The sequence below is a fragment of the Chlamydotis macqueenii genome, chromosome 23 (assembly GCF_036417535.1).
Source record: "Chlamydotis macqueenii isolate bChlMac1 chromosome 23, bChlMac1.mat, whole genome shotgun sequence".
In the NCBI taxonomy this organism is placed as follows: Eukaryota; Metazoa; Chordata; class Aves; order Otidiformes; family Otididae; genus Chlamydotis; species Chlamydotis macqueenii.
This window is the reverse complement of record NC_141578.1, coordinates 7,006,240-7,025,608: the sequence shown is the minus strand read 5'-3', so window position 1 is coordinate 7,025,608 and position 19,369 is coordinate 7,006,240. Positions and strand designations below refer to the sequence as shown.

Below are 19,369 nucleotides of genomic sequence, written 5' to 3'. Positions count from 1 at the left end.
GCGAAATGTGAGACATTGGGAAGATCAAGGTTGCGATTCCCATACCTTTTTGGGTTTTGGAAGCTTGTTTTTAGTTTAGTTTTGGTTAGTTTAGTTTTCCGTATTTCTTCGAGCAGAGAAAATGGATGGCCTTCGAGAACTTTGCTCTCTGCATCTCCTTCCCACTTGAGACCGACCTCCGTCCGTGCTGCGGGTGTTTTAGAGTACCTGGAAGTGCCGCTGAGAGCGAGCGAGGTGAATCAGGCTGGCATAATTAACTGGGTTTCTACAGCCTGCTGTCGTCAGATGTGGCAGTCTGTTCTGGCACAAGCTACCAGACGTGGGGAATGGTGGCTGGGACAGCTGGCCCGGAGCGTGGGGACGGGTTTTCTCTGTTCCGAAGCGGTTGTGCAGTTCAGGGGCGTAACACGTGCAAGCTGGGTTCGGAGCTCAGCATCTGCCTGAAGTTTTTTTCAAATACTTTGCAGGTAACAAGGAGAACAGACTAAGTTACAAGCATGAAGGGGACCTGTGGAATCTGCGTGCTGTTTCAGGGACTCTTCTGGCGGCAGCATATCCTGAGTCTGAAACCTTCCTGGTGCCTGGCAGTGCCCGCAGCCCCGCGCGCTGGGCTGTGGCCCCCTGCTCGCCCCTGCGGACCCCAGCCCAGCGGGGCTGCAGGCGGCTGGACGCGGCCTTGAGGAAGCCAGATGCCGGGGTGCCTGGCTCTGGTCTCCGAGATCTGACCAGCCCCGTGGCACAGCGTGGGCGAATGGCCGGGCATGTTGCTGCCAAGGGCCGGGGCAGCTCTGCTGTGGCCACGAGGCTCCCGCCAGCCCAGCGCTGCCCTCGCTGCGGGGCGCACGCCAAGGCGCCGGGTTTGGAAAGGAGGCACGAGGGCCCCAGGTCGCCTGGTTTGTTTTGCTGTTTGGCCACGGTATCTGTTACGCACTAATTTCCTTCACGGCTTGTGACGAAGTCAGTAAACCACAGCCTGCCACCAGCGCTCTCCGGGCTGGCGCTTTCCGCCGCGGCACGCACTTGACATGTCCGTTCCCTGGTTCGGCAGGCCAGTCACGCTCGCACCAGCAACATGGACCAGAGGGAAATTCTGCTGCAAAACCTGGAAAGGGCCCAAGGCAAGAAGCTCAACCGAGAAGAGTTCACAGAAGAGTTTTTGGTAAGTTTGCTTGAGCCGCGGTTCTGTGTTTCAGTTGATTTTAACGGGAAGCGCTCAGTCACTTCTCCTCGAACAGGGACGTGATTTGCGTGTGACAATGAGATTTTTCTATGAATTTTACAGCAGAAAGATGCAGAAGTTAACTGCAATGAAAGGAATGTAAAGGCAGGAGTAATTTAATAGTTTGCATTCAAAATACAACTGTTTGCTTTTTAAATAATTACCCGAGTGCTTCCTGTTTTCCACTTTGTGAACGCGCTTGCCAAGGCACGGTTTCGCTTTGCCTGGCAATAGAGCTGGGGTGCCATGAGGAATGCGGAGCCGCGGCCGCTTCTCCTCACTGCCGTCCGTTCAATCTCCGATGCACGTGCTCCTGCCACTCCGGCCGCTACTTCAGACAGCTTTTCCTTTTTCATCCCAATAGAAGCCCCCCGCCCTGCCCCTGCGCCAGCTGCAGAGCAGGGAGCGGCTGGTCAGAAACGCCCTGTGTGCCCCAGACCCTTCCAGCTCTCATGGGCACTGGGCGCCGTGGCCGGGCGTAAGGAGACGGTGACTCGAGCAGCTGCAGGGGCTGTTTCTCCTGCCGCCAGCACTGGGCTCTGGCGTGGAAGGGCTTGTGCGTCCGTTCGCAACAAGAGCGTGTGCTCTGCGTCCAGCGGCGCTTCTGGACCCTCCTAGAGATTAACTTATTGTTCCCTAAAGGCAAAGCTGGCAAAAAACGCTGATGGCTCTGGCCTTCCCCAGTGTTCTGCAGTGCCTAGCTGGTTGAGATGTGTGCAGTGCACCAATCTGTGAGCTCCCTGACATTTTTTTATTGGTTTGGGTGGCAGGGTGAGTCTCAGCTGGCAATCCACTCCCTCACAGTTAGGGCTGATGGCTGGCAATGGCTGCTGATCCATCACTGGAGGAAGGCTGCTTGGGCAGGCTGTCTGGGCTGCTCTGAGAAGCAGAGGCATTGCCCAGCTTTGGCAGACATGGGGAAGGGTGAAACTGGTCCATCGGTAAGATCTGAGACATCCCAGACACCGGAATAACCGCTGGCCCCGAGCCACCCCTGCTGGACAAGGGCTGCGGCGGGCAGCCGTCTCTGGGGAAGCACAGGGGTCCCTCAGCGCTGCCCAGGAGACCCAGCCCCGCTGCGTCGTACCAGTGACGACCGGCAGCTCCAGCACTGGGGAAAAGCTTAGTGCTCGGTTTCCAGGTGTCTGGGTCGGAGGGAAGTGATTAATCTGAGTCTGCAATGACAATCTGTTGTTCCATGGAACAAAGCGCCGTCACAGGCTGCTGAATTTCCCTCTCGCTGCTGTCCTGCGCCGTGCGAGGCAGCAGGCTGCCAAGCCCTGCTGCGCGGGGTAGATCTAGCAGCAAGCATACGGTTAACTTTCTGACCAAAACGGCAGGTAGAAGTGGTCAAGGCTGCATTTCCTCTCCTACTGGGAAGAGATCTTCCCAGGGCGGCCTGAGTTGCCGGCCGCTTTTGCAAGTGCGGAAGCATTAACAGGCCACGGCGAGGGCTCACGTTTCCAAACTTGGTAGAAATGTCCAGTGCTGTTTCTTGATCCCACCGCCCACCCCCCACTTTGTGTGAACAAGCATTTGTACTTGCAAATTGTGGTGTTATTACTGGAAACAACGGGGTTTTTGTTTAAGTCCCTTTCTTCTGTTTGTGCGGTCTCAGCCTTACTGCTCTCGCTTGCTTTCTCATACGCAGGCCTTTCCCAAGCGATTTTAGGTCAGTTTATGCAGGGACAGAAAGGTGAGGCGATTCAGAGCCCAGCTATGAGAAGACTGGCTTCAGTGCCAAGTGATGCCCCTGCCGTGAGAGCTGGCCCTGGCAGCTGCGGGTGCATGGGGAGGAGGAGAGGGAGGACACGACCGACGCCAGGAGAGCTCAGGAGGGTGAGGGATGTGCAGTCTACAACAGCCATCCTGCTCCCACAACTTCTATCACACCGTGCCTGCCCCCATGTTCTTGATTAAGAGACGGGACACGTGGAGTGTCCTGGGCCTCCTGTACCTGCTTCCCGACCCGTTCCGTCCAGATTGGTCAGGTGCAACTCCCAGGAGGGAGAGCAGGAGAGCAGCAGAATTTAGGGATTAAAAATTGCAGTTTAATCTCAAAAACCAGCAGCTCTGACTTGGGTCTGAACTGGAATATCTGTGTACAGAAAGACTGCAGAGATGAGGCACACTGCTGCACGCACCTTCTATCCGTGGTATTGCTTCAGGGCTGCTCGCCTGGGTCGGGTGCGTAGAGCTGCAGAGCCCTGCGGCTCCTGGTGCAGCATTTCGGCAAACATCACCATCCTGCAGCTTAACGCCTGCAGGCCCTGAGGGGTGTCGCGTCCCAGCCGTGTGTTCTAGGGCAGGCTGGAGTCGAGGAGAGTTTTGCAGCTCTCCTGTGACTGCTAATACGCCGAGTCTGTGCAAGGCAGGACAGGGGACAGGATCCTCAAAACTGGAGGAGAACTTTGGGGAGAGGTGAAACACAGGCGCCTACGAGCTCCCGTGGGACGGTGACTGGGAGCTGACTCTCGAAGCGATTTTATGGTGAGCACCTGAAAGGCAGGGCCCTGAACCCGTCAGGACTCCTGCAATTCCTGCTCACATACTGCCGGGCCAGAGCTGCACCGTGAGGGGTGCAGGAGGCAGGAGAAACCCTCTCACCTTGCGGCTCAGGCGTGCCCGTGGTCCCTTCGCTTTGCTCTTCGCCCCTGCACACAATCCTGAGGGTTCTCCTGTGTCAGCCCAACTCCATGGAGCCCAGCAGTGATGTCCAGGAGAAGGGGGAAGGTCTGGCCCCAAGAAAAGGGAGACTTGCCCTTCGTAGTGTCACACCACAGAGACACTGATTGGAGAAATGGCCTTTTGTTTTAAATTGAAAGCACCCCTTGGTTGCGAGAGAAGTGGTCAGGGAGAAAAAAAATCATGAAAGAAAAAAAGACACAGCAAGAATGGTGCTTTTGGAGTTATGGTAATGAACAGCACGTGTTATTTAGAAGCTGGTGTCAATGAAATAAAATTCTGTGCTTTGGCAGGAAAAAGATGCTGGAACTCTCCAGGAGTGCTGCCATTTTATCCTGGAAATGAAAGAGACGAGGGATTTGTAGCCCTAAGAGTCTGTCCTAGGACTCCTTCTCCTCTCCCTCTCATCAGCGCGCAGCTACTTTGCTCCCATCCCTTGTGCTCTTTCAGTGGCTTGAGCTTTGCTGTTTGCAGTGACGGATGGGAGCATCTTCACCAAAGTGAGGAAAATCAATCGATTTATCTGTCTTTTTTGATATCATTTGTTAAAGGTGGTTTAACTCCTCTTATCTGGGTGCCATTTATCTGGAGAAAGATTCCCCCGTGTCTCACTTACTTGTGAGGGCAATGCTTTAGGTGCTGCATAAAAGCATCTCCTCACTTCAGAAGCCTACATGTGGGCACTGCCTCAGCACACACTTTCCATTCCTCAGAAGCCTGTGCCGGGGCTCTTGGGTGGCTTCTGGCTCTATTCTTGCTCTAAGTGCCTTGAGAAAAGCCACTCAGGAAAGAATTAATCGTGCAGACCTCGCTTTGTGGTAGCGGACCTGACCCCTGGAGACCTTCACACGTACTCTCTAGCAGCGCATTGTGTTAGCACCTCTGTTGTAATTTGTTCCATTCTTTTATCACAGAAGCTGAAAAGGCAGTCAACAACGTACAGATTGGATAAAATCTACCCTACAGCAGCATCTGAGCAGCCAGAGAACATGAAGAAGAACAGATACAAGGACATCTTACCCTGTAGGTTGGAAATGGCAGATGTTCCTGTTCAGCCTTTTGGGTTTTTCTCCTAGCTCAAGCCCGTCCTCATCCCCCAGTACTTGCCTGCATGGTTGCTTGCATGTGAGCATGTCACTGGCTGTGACTTGGCCTTGAATTCGGCTGTTCAGGTTTAAGGCTTTATCTTTGACTCTTGCAGTGCAGGCTCTGGAAGAGTTTGGCACGTGTTTTCTGCAGACAGAAGAACGTCTGTTCCGTAGGAAACACATTCTCTAATGATTATCACAGAATCCTACAACAATTGGGTTGGAAGGGGCCTTTAAAGGTCAGGTAGCCTTGCAACCATTTGTTTTCCAAGGCCTTGTAGAGAACGGCTTTGGACAAAGGAGTCTCCGTGATGTACACAGCAGACTACAGGCCAAAACTGCTGTGGTTGTCCTGGCTGGATGCGGTAGCGGTCGCGCAGGGGGAGGCATTAGCTGCTCGCACAGCCACACTCCCCTGCTCTGGGCTGAGTGCTGCGATGTCCGTGCTCCTCCAAAGCGCCCTGTGCCGCTGCCAGAGCCCAGCTGCCAGGCGGGACAAACAGTAACTGCTGCTCCTTCTGCTTTTGTGCCTGCAGTTGACCACAGCAGAGTGGAGCTGTCCCTGATTACATCGGATGCCGACTCTCACTACATTAACGCCAACTTCATCAAGGTACTGCGTCTTCCGTGGTGTTTTGCCGTGCAGGGGTGTTGGTAGCAGCTGTCAGTGCCCCCGGGTTGAGTTGCGCTGGGAGGAGCAGCTCCCGTGGCTCTGGCGAGTGCCAGGACCGTGCAGTTGGTTCTGGGCCATGCTCAAGGATGGCTGACGTAAAGAAGACGGGAACCATCAGCGAGCCCTTCAAAAACACCCCCGCAGCACAGAGGCACCAGGCCACAGGGCAGGGGACGTGTGCTCATCTTGGGGCAGGTGGCGGAACAGTTTGTGGCTCACAGCCCCGGCTTTCTTGTTGGTCTTAGCGCCTTTGGGGGTGACAGTGGTGCAAACTTGCCTGCGGCCAGAATCGCCCTGCCTGAAACCGGCGTGTGGGCAGGAAGCCTTGCACTGCCGCGCAGCAGAGACCTAACGCAGCGGCGAGCCACGGGGCAGGTCATCGCAGGCCGGATCTCCATCAGGAGCTGCGTGCGTTTTAGGACTCTCCTGCGCTCACAAACCTTCTCTGATAGACGGAAAGTCTCCTTCCACCAGCGGCTGAGGGCTGCGTGCAGCCTGTCTGCAGAACAGCCCTTCACACAGGGATCGCGGTTCGTTCTGCGGCAAACAGCCTCAGATGTGTGCCGAGCTGCACGCTGCAGAGTAGATCTGCTGCTGCAACACCCCCGGCTCCCAAATGCTCGGCAAGAGCTGCTGGTCTCTGGGAGCAGGTGTCACCTCCCGCCCAGCTCCCGCGCTCGGCCTGCCTTCGGGGGCTTGCACGCCACTGGTCTCTGCAGGCTTAATTTAATGTAGGCGCCTAAAACTGAACTGTATCAATGCCCTTCTAAATCCTTAATGGGCTCACTGAATAGAAGGCAGACTCAGAAAGAGGAATGACTTTATTTCTGCTAGAACTATGCCAGGGTGTCTCCATGTCTGATCTGAATGCTGTTTCAGGGCGTCTACAGGCCAAGAGCGTACATTGCAACCCAGGGTCCTCTCCCCACTACTGTCACTGACTTTTGGAGGATGATTTGGGAGTATGAAGTCCTGGTAAGGTGCAGATTTATATGCCTTTCTTTTTTAAAAAAAAAAAGAAAAGTTGTCTATACAGCCTTTTTGACCAAGCAGCCAGCAGGGATGTCAGGGTTTTACTCCAGATGTTGTGTGTGCCCCCATGCCGGTGCGGAGACAGGAGCCTGCTCATGGCTGTCTCTGCATTCGGGCTCTGAGCGGGAAAGGTCCTGGCGCCCAGGCTGTGGACGGTGTCCTGGGTTTGATTTCCAGCAGCCGGGGCTCTGGGGAAGGCAGCCCCCAGAACCCCTCCGTTGCTGATACGTAACCACAAGTGATGAGTTTGATTTTGCTGCATGAGAACCTTGTGTTCAGACTTTTCTAACGAACCTTCTTTCTGCAGATTGTGGTCATGGCTTGTATGGAGTTTGAAATGGGAAAGGTGAGTAACGTGTTAGAGCCTGCCTCTGCCGTGACAGTGCCGGGGCAGGGCAGGGAGGTGCAGATTTTTATTAAATCTCATTAGCAACAGTGAGCTTCTGCTTGATACGAGTGTTTCCCGAGTCTCCAGCTGCAGATTCTTAAACCATTTCCAGTAGTGTAACCAGCCTCTTTGGAAGGGAAAAACCAGCAATGGTGGCTCCAGGGAAGGGGAGGCTGGGGCTGTCCGGCAGCAGGAGCCGGGCCTCCTCCGGCAAGGGTTCTGTCCTGCGAAGTGAGACAGAGACCCTGTGGGTGGGCTGGCAGTGAGTAACCAAACACGTCCTGCTTCTTGCAACAGAAGAAATGTGAGCGGTACTGGGCAGAGGCAGACGGCTCTTCCGTGCAGTGCGGTCCTTTCTCCGTCGCCTGTGTGAGTACAGCGGCCGTGAGCACCAGGGCACATCACGAGCACTGGAAACTTGTGTCGTCCGCAGAAAATGTGACTCTAACTTCTTGTTCTGCAGGAAGCTGAGAAGAAGAAAAATGAGTATGTGATTAGGACTTTAAAGGTGACCCTGAATGAGGTAAGTAGGAAAGGTCAAGGCAGGGAATGCATCTTGGCCAGCTTTATTATTAATACATTAAAATATGGCACACTTGGTGCAGAAAATCTGACGCTGCTCAGCCTACTACATTAGATTTGACAGTAGCTGAAGGAACAAAGAAAGTGAAAAAATAATTAACTCAAACCTCAGTTTCTGAAGCTGTTTGTCAGTTGTGGCAAATCAGACCCTGGGTAAGTGAGGCCAACAGATAACATCAAGAACGTCATAAAACAGCAATGCTGCTTTTGCAGCAAGAACAGCTGCAAACTGCCCCTCTAACCTCAGCTTACCGATGCAGAGGGGCACTGGAGATGTCTGCAGCACGTCAGCCTCCCCTTGCCGTGCCGACGTCCCTGTCTGTGCCTGCGGGAGCTGCGGCAGCATCCCTGCACCCTGCCAGCACTCTTCTCCTCTTGCAGGAAATCCGCACTGTCCACCAGTTCCACTACGTAACCTGGCCAGACCACGACATCCCCTCGTCCATTGACCCCATCCTGGAGCTCACCAGCGAGATTCGCTGCTACCAGCCGGACGACAACGTCCCCATCTGCGTCCACTGCAGGTGGGTGAGCCGGTCACCGGCGGGGAAGGGCTGCTGGCCGCCGCGCTCCTGCTTCCCGAGCGACTGCAGTGCTGGTGGCAGCCAGCACAAGCCTGCAGCCAAGCCCCTCTTGTAGGACGTAATGGCAAAGGTGTCCTCTGGGGACAGCTAGCACGGCCGGCAGGCAGGAGAGGAGACAGGTAGCGGCAGGCCAGTGGTAGCACGTGTAGTTAAGAGACCACCACCACCACTGGGTATGTGCGTGGGTGGGCTGCTCACTGCAGGAGCACCGAGAGCCGTTGGCAGGAGCACGAGGTGTGCCTTCCTGCCGGCAGCAGAGCCGGGGGCAGGAGGAGCCTGATGTGGGGCTGCAGGAGCAGGAGGGCTCTCGTGCGTGTCAGCACCCTCTGCGGTGTGGGACAGGAAGGTCTTTTTCAAATATCCTTGTCAGAAAACACAGCGTGCCCATCCTCTGACCTCTGCTAGCGACCTGGCTGTGCCTGTCGTTGCAGTGCCGGCTGTGGGAGAACTGGAGTCATCTGCGCTATCGACTACACCCAGAAGCTGCTGAAGGACGGAGTGAGTGCCAGCCCGCGCTGCGTCTTCGAATGGCGCCCGCATGCAGCAGTGCTGCAGCTCTGTCTCTCCCCACCTTCTCTCTCCCTTTACTCTGCCCTTCGCCCCGTTCTGACTACACACAGACATATTTCAGATGACAGCCATGAAGGAGAACTCCCAGCAGCCTGACTGGAGAACAGCGGTGGCCAAACCTCTGATAGACCATTCCCAGTTTGTGCTGCTTCTCTCTCTTCAGGCTCTGCGTTGTCCATGCACTGTCTGTTGCCATTGCTCCCCCTCCCCGCCCCGACGTGAATACCCCCGATGCTCGTACCGATGGGGCAGAATCCTCCCTCCCGCTGCTTCCTCGGGCAGGATCTTCACATCAGGGAGCTTGGCTCCGCACCGGCCTTTAGTCTTCAACATGAGTTTACTGCCTAAATTTGCCTCTCTGTAGCAGGCATCAGAAATCCAGGGTTTTCAAACTAACACCTTGCTTTACTCTGACTCTTTGACCAAACGTATGTTTCAATAGCTAAGTAATCCCTGGCCTTGCAGCAGGTTGCTGGGACTGAGGAGCGGCTGCTTTCTGCACCGCAGCAACTGGTCCCTGTGATCTGGGAAATTGGCGTCCTGCCCTTGGTGCTGTTCACAGCTGTTACCAGCACCATTATAAAAAGGGGGTTTTCTGTGCAGTGCAAGACAGAAGGGAGGAGGCAAACTGGTTCATAATAAAAAATGGTGTTTTAAGCAGGTCCTTTGTTAAAAATTCTTGCAACAGCAGGCCTGAGTTTTGGACACGGCTCTAAACTGTGTCATGATTTGGGAGCTGCTTGGAATCAGACCTACCTGTAATTTTTCATCTTTTCTCTTTCTTGCAAGATTGTCCCAGTGAACTTCAGTATTTTCAGTCTGATCCAGGAAATGCGCACGCAAAGGCCTTCCATAGTGCAGACCAAGGTACGTACAGGAAATTTCTCCAACCTGATCCCCCCGTACGGGGACCTCAGCTTCACCCGGGAGGGCGCACAGGCAGGAAACACAGAGCGGTTGTGCTGCTGGGAACTGGGGCATGTAGATGTTCTGTAAGGTCCCTTTTCTGAACAAAGGAATGATTTTGCAGAAAAGAATTTGGTAGCTGACCATTTCCTTGTAGACAGCTGGAGTAGCTTAGTGCTTGCAGTCTGATTTATTGAACCCTTGTGCTGTGAAACAAGGGGCTGTCCAGGAAACAAAGTGGGAACTCTTCTCAGCTCAGACTGAAGAGGAAGCTCAATGCAGAACAGCATTTTTTGTGCACCCAAAAAAAAAACCAAACCCAAATACTTCAGTCTGAGCCCTTTGAAAGTTGTGGCTTCCACCTCTTCTGAGAATTTACCCTGCAAATGGACCGGAAACCAGCAGCTTCTCTCAGGGGCTGGTGCTTGATCTGGGTGGCAAGTGACCCCTTACGGGTACCGCAGGTGCTGGCTCTCACCTCTGCTCTATTTGTCTGCAACGCAGGAGCAGTACGAGCTGGTGTATGACGCGATGATCGAGCTCTTCAAAAGGCAGATTAAAGCACTCGATGCCCAGGAAGATTCCGCTGCTTCACAGGTAAAAGTCCGCAGGACAAACACGCTGCCTCTCGCAGCCTCAGGCACGCTGGCCCTAACCCAGATTCCCGCTGCAGACCTGCAGTGAATCGCCACGCTTTCTGCTGCCCTTTGTGCTGAACTGAGCCTCTTCTCAAGTTAACCCCTGAGAACCAGTTGCTCCCTTGAACGCGCAATGCTCTTCACAGGATTTGGCCCCAAGGGAGAGAGAAATTTTCCTCATTCTCAAAAACATTTTCTATATACTGTTATAATTGTTTAATGTAATGAGTGAATCAAAAAGCACCAACTTTCTACAGTAGAGGCTGATTTCCATGTGGATGTGCCAGTGAAACTTGTCTTCGCGGAATGCTTGCAGACAGGAGTGACTTTCAGTCTAGTTTGGGAAGCTTGGGTGCATGGGGCGGAACAGCTACAACTGTTAGTCTGCAACACCGTGGCCTTCCAGTGAGGTAACTAGCATCACAGCCTGCCTGGGGGAGACAGCAGGCTAAAGTATCTTGTCAAAAAACATGTCAAAGTCTTCCAAATCTGACATATCTCAGAGGAAAAACAATGTGGTCTTGACATAAAGTTGCATACAAACAGTGACATCCAAAAGATCCATGGTTAAGCCTTTCTTTGTCTTGCTGTCCCATGATTGCTGGCATGCACGGTGTGGCGGTTTGCAACCTGGCTGAGGGAAACGCTTTGCCATTCTTAGGTGAAGGCTGAAAAGCTACAGTCAGCTTATTTTGTCAGAGGCTTTCATCTAGAGACTTGGGAACAGGATCCTGCGATGGGACTCGTGCCTCAGTTTTGCCTTAGGATTTGCAGGATATTCCAAGCCAGAGCCGAGTGAGAAAAGAGCTGGAAAGAGCCTGTTTCCGTGTGCTGTGGGCAGGCTGTAAGCAAAGGAGAGATGCAAGGCTAGGTTGACACAAAATGCAGAAAACGGTTCAAATCCGGATGTGGTTTTGGAGCTCCTGGCCAAACCTCTCGCCCGCCTGAACCTCACTGCCCTCTGAAAGCGCTTTGCAGAGCCTGGGGGATGGCCGTGTGCTGCAATGGCACAAGGAAAGCAGTGCCCGGCGTGCCGGGCCGAGTGCCCGCCCGGGGTCCCGAAGGCAGAGCTGTGCGCAGGCGCTTGGAACAGCTGGCTGTGGCACGGCTCGCTGTGTGCTCATTGCAAAAGCTGCTGACTGGAGCTGCTGTTCAGGAGGGTCTGTCCTCTGTTTTCAGCTCCAACTTGGTGTTTTCAAGTTGGTGTTTGTCACCTCCAAACTGCATTAATAATTAAAACTAGCTGACCCACATTCCAGCTCCTGAAATAGCATGTACGTGTTCTTTGCATTCTTCCTGTTCACTCTCTTGTTTCTAACCTCTTCCCTCGCTAGGTACACACAGAGCATCCTCTAGCCAAGCCACCTCTGACCCCAGTGGAAGATATTTATTCTCTGAGATTGCTATCCTGGTAAGGCCACGCACAAGTATCCCCTGGGGCAGTATTCTCGGTCACCCAAGTGTTCAGGAAGATGCATTTTTCTGGGTGCTTTGTGACTCAGTTCTGTCTGAACGCGGCATTTCCATTGTCAGCGGGACCTGCAGCCTCCCTTGGGTCCTGCTTTGACTCTCACTTTTGTTCCTAACATAATTCCTGCTCTTCTCACTGACTGGTCCCTGAGCCCGAGCCTCAGCCTCTTCCCTGCATGCCAGGGTCTCTCCTGCCCCTGGGTCTGTTTCGTCTTGTGCTTACATGTGTCACGTGTGAACTGAACACACGTCACAGGGCAGCATAAAAAAAGGCTCAGGCACGCGGAGACACCCCAGTGCTGGTTCATCTCTGCCTGACCGGTCCCATCTTCCACCCGCGCCTGCCGCACCAGTGCGCCTTCCCGTAGGGACAGAAGGCCTGAGGAGCCTGGCTTCCTGACACAGCAGCTTTGGAGGGTGGCGGGACCTTTCTGTGGGCATGTTTTGGTTTGCAGTGTCTGCTTTCTGTAAATAATTGTGCTTTTTGGCACAGCCTGCACCGAGGGTGTAGTTTGCCCACATAAAGGGGCCTCCTCTGTTCGCCACTGTGTTCAAACGCGGCGCAGGGCGCACAGCCCGTCCTGTGCTCCTCGATGGGGCTGAGCTGGGCCCTGCGTTGCCGTGGGATGGATCTGCTCGTAGGAGCAATGCTGTGGGGCCTTGCTAGTAGGCTAACAGATTTTGGAGTACCAGATGGCTCTGACTTCACAGCATGGTGCTTTATTGCAGCTCAGAGCAGGAGGCACAGGACGTGCATCATCTTCCTCTGGCGGTACAAAGCGAAGCGCCCCCAACATCGCTGCCTGCCACGGGAGTACGGGACGGCGCCGGAGGTGGGGTCCCTCCCATCAGACAGGCCATCTCCTTCAGCACTCTGAGCTTCATCAGCTGCAGGAAGGCAGCTGCCGCGGAGAAGCAGAGTGCTGCGGACGCTCTGCAGAAACACCGCAGCTTGGAGTTCAACACCATCTCTCCTGAGCAGCTGCTTCTGAACCCGGAACCGGAGGCAGCAGGCAGGAGGAGGCCTCGTGGCAGAGCACCTCTGACACGGACGGCATCGACACCTTTTGTGCTGGCGCAGCAGAGAGAAGGCTGGGAATGGGATGCAGGGGATACAAAGCCTGTTGCGAGTTCGCAGTTCAGCTTTCAGGTGAAGAAGCAGGACAGATTTTCCCCTGTTGAGCTGAGCTGCTTGTGCAGAGACATGGACGGCCCTCCAAGCCGCAGGAACTGTGGGCAATGCCCTTGCCCTAACTTCTGCTCAGCAGAAGACCCCTACTTCTCTTCGCTCTCTCCAGATGACCCCGTGTCCCCGGTGTTTACCGAGTGCTTTGCAGGAGTTCTCCCTTCCTGCGCAGCGAGTGCTCCATCGCTGCCTGCCGCGGCCAGCTCCCTGCCGCCCCGGCCTGTGTCCCACCGCATTCCCCTGTGGAACGAGGAGAGGATATCCTCCCCAGGTAAGTGCTGCAGCACTGCCGCAAGCTGGGCTCGGTCACTCTGGATTTTGGTGTGCTGGAGGGAGTGGTGAGCATTGGCTTTTGGCGTCCAGGCAGGGCTGTAGCTTCTTCTTGCAACTGCATTCCCGCGGGAGCTGAGGGAGCACTCGTTTCATCGTGCCTTGAGTTTTCCCCATAAAATTAAACAACGTCTTTGAACAGCATGATCTGGAGTTTCGCGTTACACAGCTGCTCTGGACCTCTGTGCCACCTCGGCACGGCTCTCACAAGAAGGCAGGGATTGGTGCTGACCAACTCTCAAACCAGGGTGCTCCGAGAAGCGTTCAGAAAGCTTCCAGACATGGTTTCCTCTGAGGATCTAGTTTCCAGGTCAAAAACCAGTCCTTTCTGCAGAGTGTCATGCAGGGGGACACTGGCATCCCCACTGAGAGCACCAGGGCTCCAACTTGAGTGTTTACCGAGATCTGCAGCCTTAAAACCACCACCCGCCATGTGAAGATAGAATTGTTCCTTGGTCTGGTCAGTCCTGGCCCAGGCGGACATGTCCCGTTATCCGCAGCTTTGGCGTTTGCTTGGCTTTGTCCCGCCCAGACCCTTCAGGACCCAGGGTCACAGAAGTGTGCTCGTTATCTAGATGCTAGAGGCTCTCAGAACGTGACAGGAGCTGCAGCACAAGCCAAGCAGCAGTGGTTCCACCAGCTGGGAGCTTGTTTGTGTGCTGAGGGCGTGCTCACCACTGTCCCCTCTGCAATGGGAATTCTGCTGCCGACACTGCTGGCAGTGCGCCCTTGGGGCCACGTAGCCAGCGCCAGCTGAATCGGTGCTGCGGACTGCTTGGATTTTTAACTGCAGCGTAGAGGTGTTTAACCATCACCTCAGGTGCGTGGCTGGGCAAGAGCAGTCGGCTCTCAGAGGCTCTGCAAAGCTCTGTAGTTCTGCTGTCGTGCCACGCGGGTAATCTGTCCGTGTCTCCCCAACTAGCCACGCTGCCACAGCCAGATGATGATGATCCTCCGCCCCTGCCCGAGCGAACCCCCGAGTCCTTCATTGTGGCCAATGAATCCGGTAAGTGCGTGTAACACAGCAGGGGCTGAGAAGTGCTCTGAGGGCTCCTCTCATGTCCGTGTGGTATCGCAGCATTCCGCATTGCCTTTGCCCTGGCTGTCCAGGATGAGAAATGACCTCTCTTGTGTTCAACTGTTTCTAGGACAATTTCCTCTGGACACTTCTGATTTTCAGCTTCCAGCCAGAAATCCAGATATTGGAACCTCTTTGGAGTGGAGTGGTGAGTCTCACTCGGAGGTGAGGCTGAGACCGTGTAAGGTAAGTGCATGCCTTTCTATCTCTTCTCCAGCCCTATCGCTATGCCAATTTCCTTATCACATTTCCTTTTGTGAGAAACACCCTGGTTGTGGCACTGTGCACTTTCCATAAATTGTTTCAGGGTTCAGGACTGGGAGGAAGGCGTGGTCTCAGCCAGGCTCCTCCTTATCAACACCTGCTTTACTCCAAACATTATTTTGAGGGGTCCTAAATCCCATGCAAGGTAGTAAAAATATTGTACCCCATTTAGAGAAGGATAATGAAGACAGGAATTTAGTGGTCTGCTGGGGTTCATACTGCCCTGGGGAACAGGCAGGGGCTGAACGAAATTTAGGCCTCTCTTGATCATCCCACAGTTGAGTTATTGCTTTGTAAAGTGAAACAGTAAGGCATAAGTCTACCTTCCATTACACAAGCAGCGAGCTGTGTGGGTGAGGGTGTTTGCACCCTCATAATTTCCTTACCTTCTCTGGCTTGCTTATGTGCAAGAGAATGACATTTGGCTGTGGGAATTTAAAATACTTTCCTTGGTTTTTTTTGTTTCTAGAGTGTGAAGCTTCGGAGCCTGCAAACAGGTATAAGTTTAATGCTGGGAAAAACTGTCTCTGGAAATAAGGTCTGCTTTTCACTGGACTGAGGCTGCTTTACCATATTTAGTAAATGTGTGCTCAGTCCAATGGAAATTTTGTGTTGCTAAATAGTTCTGCAACTAAATAGATCTAAACAGAACTAGACAGTTCTGCAAGCACGTGAACTGGTAGTTTTGTATTTCCTAACCAGCTCCTGCCTTACCCCGTACACAATGATGTCCCTGCAGCCTCCGCAGGCTGTCACAGCTTTTGCTGCATGGTGTGTGTTTCCTTTGAGACGACCGAGATATGCCGATTAGAGTGCGAGAGTGCAGTGACGCGAGATAGAGACATGCACGCATATTTAAAGCTAGGTAACCAACTCTTTCATCTTTGCTTTCATAGAGACAACCTGGGATCGCTCTAACTCTCCTCCCCCGCTTCCTGAAAGAACCCCAGAGTCATTTGTTCTTGCTGATGAGGCAAGTAAGTGATGAGTTATTTTCTCGGCATGGAACTGAGATTTTATGCTCACACCTAAACCTGGGGATGGCTGAGGAGATCATGGCCCATTACCAATGGTAGTGCTTCAGGACTTAGCTGCAGGGGAGTTCAGCAGATAGAAAGAAAGTAAACACAACCAGGGGACCTGCTCGAAACTTACAGAGCTGCTGCATTACAGGAAATGAAAAGCAGCAACAAAGCACTTAGAAAAAAACAGGAGGATTCATGAATGACCCCTGAAAATGTTCTGATGTCTGTTCACAGGTCTGCAGCCCCCGGCAAGAAATTCTATGATAAGTCCTCTGGGCTTGGAGAACAATGCTTCCAAAACATCCTCAAAAGAGCCCATGAAATGCTTCAGGAGAAGCAAGGTAAAAGCAAAAGCTTTTGAAAAGGGAGAGGGTGAGAAGAAGAGGTTGTTCTGGCTGCAGCTATTGCTACTGTCTCACTGCTTGTGAAAACCGCCTGCTTTGAGACCACTCGTTTTTAGGGCAAGGAAACAAGGCTAATAAAAACCCTCTGTTGTAGAACTGCAAACCAAACCGCCATCTGCACTAGGAGCAGAGTAGGACAGCCACACCGTGTGGAGGGTTATGCCTCGGTGCTTCGTCCATCTGAAGTGCCAGTTCCTCTCAAGGGGAGTCTGAGTTCCTGTGCAGGACAGACTTTGCTCACCACCAGTCTCTTCCTCTTATTGTGGCCCCAGCTAATTATCCTCATGAGCAAGTACTTTGGGATGTTATGGTTAAGCAGAAAAGCCTTTGAGGAAAACAGCAAGAATCACACAAACTGGAGGCACTCGAGTTGGCTAGAAAAAAGGCAGAGACAAAGCGAATGGCAGAAGTCTGCATTTCAGTCTCAGCTGCTGGGCACAGTACTTGTAATGAGACGCGCTACCTGCGTATTTATCCGTGAATTCCCTTTCCCATAGGAGCTGAGGTACTGCTTGCTACATTTTTTTCCAACAGGCTTATTTTTTTTTTTTCTTCCCTTACAGAGCTTGAAAATACTGAAAAATGTGAGAAAGAGTAAGTCTTTCAGGCTAATGTGCATCTTCCTGATGGCTTTAAACAAGCATATAAAAAATACGCGGGACTGAATTTTCTAGAACCTGAGCTCGTCAAATGTGAAACACCCTGCACATCTGCCTGCTTTGGAGGAGGACGCGCAGAGCTATCCATCCCCTCTGGAGAGCAGTGGCTGTTTCAGGAGTATCATAAAGATGCTGCGGGGCCCCGTAATGCCCCGTGGGTACCCTGGGGACAGCTCCATGTACCCAAACTACCAGGTTCTTCAGGTCATCCAAACCAGCACTGTGGGACAAATACTCTAAAAATGGGGGATAGGGGTGCTGTGTGGAATGTGAACCCCGTCCTGGATTCTGCCCTGTCTATGTGAGGCATAAATAAGGGGTTTCTCATTAAGTTTCCTTTGACCTAAAATTAAAATGCTTATCTTGAAAATAGGACTGCTAAAAATTGTTTAAAGCGCTTCTCAGCAAACATTTTCCCAGTGGATTGTGCTGCAGTTGCGCTCCCTGCTAAGAGCAAATAACGTTAAAACTGTGTGGCGTTCCAGCTCTGCCAGCGGGGAAAGCACTGCCCTTCGTCTTGTGCTGTCCCAGCGTCCGTGCCCGGTGTCGCTGTGCGTGTGGCCGGACGTGTCTTCCCAGAGGTGTGTCCGAGTCCAGCTCTTCAGGGAATTACCGTAGTGACTCACTGCTTCAGTCTTCATTTTTTTTATTTCCAGGCATCTGTAGTCCATCTTCACTGACAAAACCATCGGAATCTGCTGCGTCAAACCATTCGAGGTCTTTCCTTAATTTTGGTATGTTTTGCTCTTTGTGTCTTGGCGTAGGAAGTACCTGGGTTTTGAAAGTCTAAATGCAGGTACCAGGCTGAATGCTAACAAATTACAAACATTACAAACAATGCTTATTATCTTTACACATTTACAACTTTATTCACAAACTGCTTAAGGAACAGGTAAGGATGGAAAACACAAACCCTGAAACCCACAAATGTTTTTCGGCGTGTGAAGAGTCTGAAGCGTGCATTTGTCTTTCCTTTTATCTGAAAGCCTTTTTGTGGCAACAGAGGCACGGAAAGACAAAGACAAAGCTGTAGCACTGCCATCAGGCTGCTGCCTTACGTTGTGTAATATGGCAGAGGAGAAATACCATGTTTTCCACTTCAAATTCTTCTGCTAGAGAGTAGTCATTTATTAGATTAGGCATAAAATCTAGTTATCTTGCTATTCATGGTACAACGACAGTATTTGTTGATGGACACACTGATAGACTACTTTTGCACCGCTTGACTTACAACTACAGGATGTTGCTTTAAGTCTACCATATCTTAAAGTTTGGGAAAGAACTAAAATTATAGGTATTTTTCAAATACTGTATTATCTTAAGGAATTACATAATCAACATCTATAGCATACAGAATTTGTTGCATTAAAAAAAAAAATAATTTCTTCCCAGGCTTTGCAAATCGGTTTTCAAAACCTAAAGGACCAAGGAATCCACCACCAGCATGGAACGTTTAGATACACGTTACGGATCTGACCTTACACATTTGTAAAGTCCTTCTGATATGCCTTGAGTGCGCATCCCCATAAGGTTTGCACCAAAATAAATACATCAAAAGCTGCTGCATGGTATTTGCAGCAGAGGCACTACTTGCACAATCTTCATCAACTAAAGCTTCAAAGTAAAGAATATAAAAGTACCACCAGCTAAGCACTTTCAGTTAATTTACAGCAGGATGGAAACTAAAAGCAGGAATAGATATTTTTATCTTAAGGAGAGATGCATTTTTGTTGTGTTTTGGAACTTTTTCACTTCAAAAGGATGGATTTGAGCTTTCTGAAACAAACCAGTACAAGCTGGTGACAGGATCCAGTGAAGACTATGCAGAGATGCAGAAGGCCAACGCAGCGGACCAAAGCAGAACAAGACTGCATCGTGCAGACGTGTAGTGTGCATCTGTGCAACTTGACTCTTGTGGAGATATACTGTAATCACAGACCCGCACTTCCTTAAATGTTTACATTACTTGTACTAAAAGAGGATTAGCATCTCAGAGTTTAGAAATATTTTTTCCTAAAGGGTTTTTTTTTTTTTTTTTCATCTGAGCGAATCAGGTAATTTGTCTAGATTTTTGGTCAGTAAGACTAAGCTGCTGACTGAACACACAGAAGCTAAACTAGTGTAAAGGACTGCAGAATTAGCTGACCCTACTGCCCTTGCTATCTGGAGAGAAAAAAAAAAAAGGAACAAAATACCCCCACAGCAAGCAAAATATCATTGTATTTTTAAAGCAATGCTGCTTGTAAGGATTTGTGACTCTCCAGCACAAAATTCCAGATGGGTATCTCGGAAGATGAGATTTGTAGACATTCCTCACCAGCTTCCACTGTTATTTATATCCTCAGTGGGGAGAGATGAAGATGTTGAAAATGGCTTTACGTCATTATTTTCCTGTAGAGAAAAACAAAGTGCGATCTGGGGCATTTGGTGGAGGGAAGAATCTACTGACCGCTACTGGCCAGGAGAACTCAAGCTGGTTTAACACCACTTTTGCTGCAGAGGGGCTGACGCAGCCCCGAAGGAGCTGGCCTCGTTTTCCACCACAGTCTCCTGTTCTCCCAGCAGCGGACACGGCCCGAAGACCCGAC

General features: G+C 51.9%; 1 protein-coding gene across 1 annotated transcript; it reads left to right on the top strand.

The window, feature by feature from the left end:
• Positions 1 to 1,047: 1,047 nt before the first annotated feature.
• PTPN22 (protein tyrosine phosphatase non-receptor type 22) lies at positions 1,048 to 19,334 on the top strand. Its single transcript, XM_086765597.1, has 21 exons — positions 1,048 to 1,159; positions 4,819 to 4,927; positions 5,529 to 5,605; positions 6,545 to 6,640; positions 7,005 to 7,043; positions 7,383 to 7,454; positions 7,549 to 7,608; positions 8,049 to 8,191; positions 8,683 to 8,749; positions 9,611 to 9,688; positions 10,232 to 10,324; positions 11,700 to 11,776; positions 12,565 to 13,292; positions 14,274 to 14,357; positions 14,500 to 14,615; positions 15,163 to 15,190; positions 15,590 to 15,670; positions 15,953 to 16,059; positions 16,686 to 16,716; positions 17,438 to 17,515; positions 18,174 to 19,334. Exons 1-21 carry the CDS (start codon positions 1,073 to 1,075, stop codon positions 18,236 to 18,238), a joined length of 2,316 nt encoding a protein of 771 aa, XP_086621723.1. The 5' UTR covers positions 1,048 to 1,072; the 3' UTR covers positions 18,239 to 19,334.
• Positions 19,335 to 19,369: the final 35 nt, after the last annotated feature.